The sequence below is a fragment of the Arachis ipaensis genome, chromosome B10, assembly GCF_059453495.1.
Source record: "Arachis ipaensis isolate K30076 ecotype BB chromosome B10, ASM5945349v1, whole genome shotgun sequence".
Taxonomy (NCBI): domain Eukaryota; kingdom Viridiplantae; phylum Streptophyta; class Magnoliopsida; order Fabales; family Fabaceae; genus Arachis; species Arachis ipaensis.
In genome coordinates, this window is record NC_142435.1 from 137,880,994 (window position 1) to 137,890,818 (window position 9,825).

The following is a 9,825-nucleotide window of genomic DNA, read 5'->3' on the forward strand; positions in this document are numbered from 1 at the left end:
TATATTAAAAAATAAAAAAAAATATTTTTTATTGAAAAAAGTTATTAATTTAATAACGTTTAAATAAATAAAAAAATATAATAAAAATTTTAACTTTAAAAATTTAATTTAAAAATAAAAATATATGAATTATTGATTCATTAAATAATTAAAAAAACTTGATGGACTATCGATAGAAAGAGGTTCGAAAAAGTGGATTTTTGAGGAAACTAGGTACGAAACAGAAGGAAAGTTTACGTTTGTTGTTGTTTTGGATTGGTTCGGTTTCATTTATTGCTTGTTTTTTTTTTTTTTTTGTTCAAGACTCTACATATGTATTCTCTTTTACCCATAGTTGTCAGAACCGACCCGGTGATCGAACCGGTTAGGTCACTGGGTCACTGGGTTACTGGTTCAACCGCTGGGTTACTGGTTGAACCGGTTGACTCGGTCCTATATAAATAAAAAATAAAAAATAGTTAAAAGTTTAAAATTAAAATTTAAAATACATATTTTTACTAACATTTTAAAATATCAAGTTATTTTAAAACAATATGGAACATGAACAATAAATATTTTATTATTTTTACTCTATCATAAATATTTTTATTTTGTTTTTATATTAAAATAACTATTATTTTTAAATTTTAATAATTTATTAATTAGTTTATATCTTTTATACTATTATATACTACAAGTATTTATTAAAAAATAATATTAATAGATATTATATAATTATAAAAAAATAAGTGAGTTTATCATTATTGTTAAATAAAAATATAATTAATTTAAGAAGGAGTGAATTTATAATTAAAATTAAAATAAATTAAATAAAGTAAACTATTTGATAGAAGATATCTATATGTATTATAATTTGCATATGTTTTAATAGAAAACATAATGGTCTGGTGGTTGTAGAGCATTTTGGTTTCCTTGAGGACAAGGGTTCGAACCCTACCTCAAGCATTTTGGAAATATTTTCTTCCAAACGGTTCGGTCAGACCACTTCACCGATTTTGACCGGTTCGCACCGGTTTATACCGAGTTTGACCGGTTCAATTCCTTGTGCGGTCCAAACACTGGACCGGACCGGTATAAGGTCCGGTTTACCGGTTTTCCGGTCGAACCAGCCGGTCCGGTTCGGTTTTTACAACTATGCTTTTACCTATGGTTCTGTGGATTATTTAAGCCCATGGTTTTTTTTTTTTCAAATCTAAAGCAAAAAGGATAAGTTTTCTCAAAATTTTCTTAGATTTTTCTTCTTTTTACTATTATGGATTTTTTTTTTTAATCTTTTTCTCAGTTACACAAGTATCGAACAAAAAATTTTTTTACATTTATTTAATAACCAGTAAAATACTGACAAAAAAAATAAAATAAATAACCAGTAAAATCAATTTTTTTATAAAAATTGTTAAATATACTCTTATATATGATTTTTTTTAATTTTAATATATATGTAATACAATTAAATTTACATATGCTTCAAAAGAACAAAAATATCAGATAATTTAATTTTTGAATTAAGTTGGAATGAAACTATATACTTTTTCGCAGAAAATGAGTTTTTTAATTTAATATTTTTTTATGATATTAATTTTATAATGAAATGAGATAAGACATTGATACTTGATAAAGATAAAATAATATATTTAGTATTGTATTTTTTTTAGATTTTTTTTGTTATAAAGTTTATTTTAATTATATTAAAAAAAATTTAATAACTCTGAAGCAAAATTCTAAATCCATCACAAAGATAATGCGTTTTTAAAAATATGAAAAATCTAGGGGGTCAGCAATTTTATTGAATTTTGGCCCGCATGTAACCAGTCGAGAAAGGTGAATTATTAGATGAAATCTCACACCAATCTCACACCATTAAATCATCATTGATGGCTATTTAATGGCTACCAATTATAAAAGTTGCTGATCTCCTAGTATTACTCTTAAAAAAAGCTACGTGCATATGAAACATAAAGGGTAATTTGTCTTAAAAATGACTGGAATTTAAATAAAATTGTACATATGTCTTTTACTGAATTTGATTACACATCTGTCCTATTTGAATTTTTTGTAAATTGAATAAGTTAAACTCAATTTGCACATATACACATAAATCAAATTATACAAATTCTGTTTATGTTCAAAAGCTCGTATCTATGTAAATCGAATTAAGTCAATTTAATTTAGTAGTGTAAAAGAGATAGTACTTTGCTTTTAAAAATCTAGAATTTTGGTCATGAAAAATCAAAAGAGTCTAATTTAATTTATAATAGTAATTTGAATTATCCCAATTTGATTTACTAAAATTTGTCTATATTATTACCACTTTAATTCGATTTAGTCTTGCGTTGCCTATTTAAGATTCAACTTGAAAGCATCTAAGAGAAGAGTAAGACTTAGGACCATTTCACTAATTATAGAAATTTGAATAAATCCTTTAAATATTTAAAAGTATTAATCATATCAAATAATTTAATATATTAAAGTATTTAATAAATTTTAATTTTTTTATATGAAAATATTTTAGATACTATTTACATGTATAAATTAATTTTAATATATAGTTAATTTTAAACATATCAATAATATGATTGAAATAGTTATAGTTATTATTTAAACTGAATTGAATTATCTCGATTAATTTTTTTTAAAAGTTTTAATTTTTTATCAGAATCTTGTTTTTTAATTAATAGTTATGTGGCGTAATATATATGTGTGTGAGTATTTAACCAAGAAAAAAGAAAATTAATATTATAACAAAAATAAAAATGAATTTTCTAAAAGAAGGAAGACAGAAAAATAAACTTATTTTTATGTCATAAATATTATAATAAAAATAAAATTTTTAATTGAATGAGAAATATAAATAAAGTGCTATATTTTATATAAAATTAATTATTTTAAATAAAATATAATTGACAAGATACATAATTTATATAAAATAGTAGTTTAAGTAATCAATAGAAAAAATATTATCTTAACATATAAAAAATATGAGAATTTTTTTTTAAAGTTTTAAAATATCATAAAACAAAACAAAAAAATTTCAATTTGAAAACACCCTATTCTTCACAATCTTTTCTGTTTCGGTTACCATCATATGCCTGATTCTATTTTTCTTCAACCATCTCTTTTCAATAAGACATTCTTGTACTCTATTTTCATTTAACTTCACAATTTAAGACCTTCAATTGATTTTGGGAAGAAATCTTTTAATTTCAAACACCACGAAGTAAATACTCCAAATAAAATATTCATATCACTGCTAAATCTTTGGACACTACTATTATAAAATTTTACACTACTTATAAGAATACTATTAAATTGTCAATGTGAATGACAAGATAAAAATAGACATTCATTGAAAGCATGAGAAGAAGAACACAAAAGAAAGTGAAAGGAAAAGAAAATGTTACTTTGTCAATTTTCCCAGGAAATTGAAGTTATGCTGGAAAAACACGAGTCGAGGAGAAGAGATCTCTGAAGCGGAAAACAATAGTGACCAATTTGATCGGAGGTTGCAATACCAAGAACAACAAGAACAATAAGTGAAAAAGAAAAGAGAACAGAAAAAAATGGAAACTCGAAAATTTTTTAGAGAGAGGGATATAGAGAAAGAAGGAGAAGGGGCAACATGTTACGGCCTTTGACACACTCCAACGCTATTGTGCCGGCACTCGGACTTACTTAACCTCTTGAGCTAAGACCAAGTCAGTCTAACCCTCAATATTTAGTAAGAAAGCTAAGAACACAAGAGAACACAAGAGAAATGAAGCTTTGGTGAAAAGAACACTTTATTACTCAAGTGTTTGTTACAAATGATTCACTCATGACTCACACCCAAACTCTAACCCTCACCTCCTATTTATAGCCATCCACCTCCTCAATGGATGGTTATGATTAAATCTAACAACGGTCTAGATTAATCATCTATAACCTTCATTACAAATATCTATCATACCACAATCTTCTAAATACTTCTATATTATTCTATGCTACTATTCATACTTCTATATATATCCACACTCTTCTAAAATACTCCATGATCTTTCAGAGTCTTCTAGAACCTTTTAGGGCATTCCGGAACCTTCTAGGATATTTTACAACGTTCCGGAACCATCTAAAGCATTCTCAAACACTCCAGAAAACTATACAAACACTATTAAATTTAACTTTCTAAAATTTACCGTAATACTCTGCCCCCACCTAACACACAGACGTCCTCGTCGTATTTTGTTCATGATAGCGCTCTACGTGTTCTTAGAATCACCACAGATCTTCACGAGCTTCCCAGCTAGCTTCGGTTATCAGGAGTCTTTTCCACTTGATCAAGTATTGGATACTTGGTGGTACTCCTCTTCGTCGCACGACGCGATTAGCTAAGATCTCTTTGATTTCTTTATCAAAGGATCTAATCACCACAGGCAGAGCACGAATCGAGTCACCTATACTCAGTTCATCTTGGTCTTCATGATATGGTTTAAGCATACTCACATGAAAGACCGGGTGGATCTTCATAGAGGGAGGGAGTTGTACTTTGTAAACAACCTCCCCAACACGTCCAATGATCTCAAATGGCCCTTCGTATTTGCGGATTAAGCCCTTATGAACCTTGCGAAAGGCTTTGAATTGTTGTGAAAGAAGTTTAATCATTACCTTGTCTCCCACTTGATAGCTTGCATGCCTCCTCTTTTTATCTGCTCATTTCTTCATCCTCTGTGTAGCTTTATTGGGGTAAGAACGAGTGACATCTGCTTATTCTTCCCATGAATGAATCATATGATAAACTCCTGGGTTCTTTCCTGAGTAAAAGGAAGAAAGAGAGTGTGGTGTAAGCGGTTGTTGTCCGGTCACAATCTCGAATGGACTCTTTTCCGTGGACTCGCTCCTTTGCAAATTGTATGAGAACTAAGCAATGTCGAGGAGTTTTGTCCAGTCCTTCTGATTAGCACTTACAAAATGCCTCAAGTAACACTCGAGTAAGACATTCACTCTCTCAGTCTGCCCATCAGTTTGAGGATAGAAGCTTGTTGAAAAATAAAGCTCCGACCCAAGGAGTTTGAAAAACTCTGTCCAAAGTCGTCCTATGAAGCGTGGATCTCGATCACTAATGATGGTCTTAGACAATCCCCAGTACTTCACCACATTCTTAAAGAATAGTCCTGCTGCTTCTTCTGCAGTGCAGTCAGTAGGGGCAGGTATAAAAGTAGCATACTTCGAAAATCGATCCACTACCACAAGAATAGATCCAAACCCCTTGGACTTCGGTAAAGCAGAGATGAAATCTAGAGAGACACTTTTCCACGGTTACTCTGAAAGAGGCAGAGGTTCCAACAATCCACTTGGTGTCTTGTTTTCAATCTTATCTTGTTGGCACACAAGACAAGTCTTCACATAGTTGTCCATTTCATCTCTCATTTGAGGCCAATAATAAGAAGATTCAATGAGTGCCAAAGTCCGTCGCTGACCTTGGTGACCAGCCCACTTGATGTCGTGGCATTTTTTTACTAATTTGTTTCTTAGATTTTCCCATTTAGGGACGTATAGTCTTCTTCCTTTGGTGTAAAGAAGGTCATCTTCTAGCCAAAATCTTTTGGTCTTACCTTCTCTAGCCAACTCCACTAACTTATTGGCTAATGGATCATGATGCAACCTTCCTTGATGGTATGCACAATATCTCCTTCGACCATGGAAATGGGTACCATCCTGTATGGTGCTGAGATAGGTGGTTTCGCTTCTAACTCCAATTCAATCTTGTGATCCACCTTACTCCTAGGTGGTAGTTGTTTTGGCAACTTGAAAGGCATCACATCCTTATTTTCTTCAAGGACTTCTTTGATTTCAGGGAGAACAACTTCTCTTTCGGATGTTGACTCTTTTTGTAGTAGAGCCAAAGACGTCATCTCCCCCTTCTTGAAACCTTTCTTGAGTTGCATGGTCAAAAGTATCGGGATTCCTCCAGCTCTTGAGATTGTAGGGACCATGCATGGAGACCCTTTCTCAATGACGTATACTATGTTGTAGTATGGCATAGGTATTATATTTGCCTTCATTTATAAATCGAATCCGATGACTATTTTAAAATCATCCATGGGTGCTACTGAGAAATCCACAAGGCCCTTCCAAGAACTAAAAGTCATCTCAACCCCTTTTGCTACTCCCTTAAGGGGTTCACCGCCCTTGGTATACATGGGTTTGAACCAGCCATTCTTTTCGGTGATCTTCAACTCAATCCTCTTTGATTCATCAGGCGTGATGAAGTTGTGTGTAGCACCAGTGTCGATCATAGCCATGACGGGTTTTTCAATAATAAAGGCTTTTACATACATCAAGCCTTTCTTTTCTGCATTGCTTGTCTCTTTGCCTTTCACAGCATTCATGAGTTGGATAGATCCAACACACTCAGTTACTTGAAATTGAGCCTCTCGTTCCTCAACAATAGATGCCAGAGTCCTTAACTTGGGATAATCCTTCATTTGGTGTGGTCCCTTGTGCACGAAGTATCCTCCTTGGGGCACGAAAGCCTTCTTCTTTTACTCGTACTCTTTCTTTGAAGAGTATTTTCCTTCCTTCTTGGTTGAGAAACTCTTCCCCTTATCTCCCCCACCTTTAGTAAAACTAGGTTTGGAGGAAGACTTGGGTTTAGAGTCTCTCCTATGATACTCAGTGAGTGATTCGGCCACCACGATGGCCTCATCGACATCCTTAACATTCCTTCTTTGTAGTTCTTGCTTTGCCCAAGGTTGGAGTCCATCAATGAAGAAGAACAATGCATCATCTGATGCTAAGTTAGGGATTTGAAGCGTGAGAATAGTGAACTCCTTTACATAGTCGCTAATCGTACTCTTGTGTTTCACCCCCTCAACTTCTTTCTTGCTTCATAGACCACATTCTCAGGGAAGAATTGTCTTTTCAACTCTCTTTTGAAATCTTCCCATGTGGCTATGTTGCAAGTACCATTTTTCATATCTACGAATTTTTTCCTCCACCACAAAGTAGCATTATCAGAAAGGTAGAGAGCTGCAGTGCGTACCTTTATTGCTTCTTCGACCACCCCTTGGCCCTCAAAGTACCTCTCAATTTGTCATAGAAAGTTCTCCACCTCTCGAGCGTCCCTCACGCTCTTGAACTCCTTTGGATTTGGGAGATCAATCTTTGTCATCTTTCTTATAATTGCTAGTCGAGATTTTACCTCATAAAACTAAACTCGAACTTCCTCAAATAGTTTCAAGGAATTCTCAAGCTTCTCTTCAATTTGGAGCATGCTTTCTTTGAAATCATCTAGTTCTCCTAACACCTGAAGGGTCTCCTTATCATGTTCTATCCTTTGGAAATGCTCATCGATAGAGGATAGAACATTCTCCAACATAAAAACTCTTTCTTCTAAGAAGTTAGAGTCCTTACCTCTAGGCTCACTTAAAGAACGGGTCTTCTTGGCTCCCCATTGAGAAGGAATAGCATTCCTTCCCCTTTGAGACTCAACATGCTCCGTGGTGATACTAGAAGCCATATCCACAAACCACTTGTGCTCCCTCTCGAACCTTGCTCTGATGCTAAATTTGTCACGGCCTTGGACACACTCTAACACTACCGTGTCGGCACTCGGACTTACTAAACCTCTTGAGCTAAGACCAAGTCAGCCCAACCTTCAATATTTATCAAGAAAGCTAAGAATACAAGAGAACATAAGAGAAAGGAAGCTTTGGTGGAAAGAATACTTTATTACTCAAGTGTTTATTACAAATGATTCACTCAAACTCTAACCATCATCTCCTATTGATAGCCATCCACCTCCTCAATGGATGGTTAGGATTAAATCTAATCAATGGTTTAGATTAATCATCTAAAACCTTTATTACAAATATCTATCATACCACAACCTTCTAAATATTTATAGATTATTCTATACTACTATTCATACTTCTATATACATCTACATTCTTTTAGAATACTCCATGATCTTCCAGAGTCTTCTAGAACCTTTTAGGGTATTCCGTGACCTTGTAGGACATTCTACAAATTCCAGAACCATCTAGAACATTTTCAAACACTTCAAAAAACTATACAAACATTGTTAAATTTAACTTTCTAAAATTTACCGTAATAAACAGTAATAAAAAAAAAAGAAAGAGGTAAAAAAAGAGTAAATAGCCAAATTGGTCCCCGAAAGATAGCCCATTCTTTAAACGAGTCCCTGTAAGAAAAAGATAATAAAATTTGTCCCCGAAAAATTTAAAATTGGTAACGTTAGTCCTTCTGTCAAATGTTTGAGTAACGGCGTGAACATATGCTGACCTGGCCGTTAGTGTGACACGTCAGCGAAGGATGAAACGGCGTTGTTTTCCTTGCTCCCCGTTACAACGTTTGGGTTTTCATCCCTATTTCGTATTCTCTCTCAAGTTGTATCCTTCTTCTGAAAAGAAAGAACCCTTGCAATCCCTTCGTCTTAGTTGTTTCCTCCAGGAAGACGAAGCATTGAACGGTGACGACCAGGCTTGACCGACGACGACAGTGTGCTGGAGTTGTTGGTGACTAGTTTGCGACCACGTTGGTCAACCGAAAAGGACACTCCATCGCCTTGCGTGAGAGGTAGGTTAGCTTTCTTTTCTTATTTTGTGAGAGTGGTTGTGGTTTTATATCCTAATCAATGTGGTTGTATTATCGTTGGAAATCCATTGTTACTGTTTGCAATGTTAGGGTTTAGGAGAATGTGTTCAGGCTTAGGGCTTTGTTGATTATCCATTATATGACCCTGTTTTTGGATTCTTGAGAACGTTGTTTGTGCTCTGTGTAGCTGCATGTGTGTGTGTTAGATTTATTTTGGGAGTTGATGTTGAATATGCATTGCCTCTCCATGAAATAAATTTGCATCAGTTGTGTGTGTTGCTGTTTTGGTTTCAGATGGAAGGTCCCCCAATGACCTTTGTATTTCACCATGGTGGGAAGTTCTAAACAGATGAATCAGGCTATCTGTGTTATGAACCAGATAATACTGAAGTATTATGGGTGTAGATTCAGACACTCTAGATGTTTTCTTTGTGAAGGGATACTACAAGGAGCTGGGATATGCTGAGATGAACAATTGCTTGTGGAAAGTTCCTGGAGCGCTGCTGGATAGTGGGTTGAGGAAGCTAGAAAATGACACTGATCTGTTGGAATTGGTTAAGGATTGCAGGAGGAATCATCACCTCATCAACATCTATTTTGAGCATGTAGTGTCTAAGCCACACGTGGTTGACTGCATGAGCGAGGATGATGATGAAGTACTTTGTTTGCTAACCATCCCTCAAGAAGCAGAGAAACTGAACAATGACCACAATGATGCAATGTCCCAAGATTACTGTAAGACAACAAAAAATCACCTAAGCCAAAAAGAGCCAAAACTCAGCCCACTCCTCAGCCCACACCTAAGCCTACTCCTCAGCCCACACCTAAAGCCACACCTGAGCCCACTCCTAAGCCCACACCCCAGCCCGCACCTCAGCCCACTCCTCAGCCCACACCTAAGCCTACTCCTCAGCCCAACCCCCAACCCACATGTACGCTCACACCTAAGCCCACTCCAAAGCCCAAAACCAAGGCCATGCAAAAGCCCGTCCAGCAGCCCAAACCTTGGACTAAACCCCAGGCTGCTAAAGGGAGTGGCAAGGCTATAACAGCCGACAAGATCAGCAAGAAGGTGAAATCCACAACCAGTACAAGATCTGGAAGGCAGGTCAAGGCAACTCCACTTGCAGATGATAGTCAATCTCATGATTCCTATGATAGTGCTGAAGACAGTTTGTACAAGCCTCTAAAAGTTGCAGGAGATTCCATATACAGTAGTGACAGTGATAGTGGAGT

The 9,825-nt window shown here is 34.8% G+C and overlaps 1 protein-coding gene across 1 annotated transcript; it reads right to left on the reverse strand.

Moving 5' to 3' along the window:
- Positions 1-4,248: 4,248 nt before the first annotated feature.
- Positions 4,249-4,635, reverse strand: LOC148581870 (uncharacterized). Its single transcript, XM_088494225.1, has one exon. It carries the CDS (start codon positions 4,633-4,635, stop codon positions 4,249-4,251), a length of 387 nt encoding a protein of 128 aa, XP_088350351.1.
- Between the last annotated feature and the right edge of the window lie 5,190 nt (positions 4,636-9,825).

Bases quoted from the DNA above. Each gene is read 5' to 3' on its own strand.
- LOC148581870 (XM_088494225.1), bottom strand. From the start codon at position 4,635: ATGATTAAACTTCTTTCACAACAATTCAAAGCCTTTCGCAAGGTTCAT.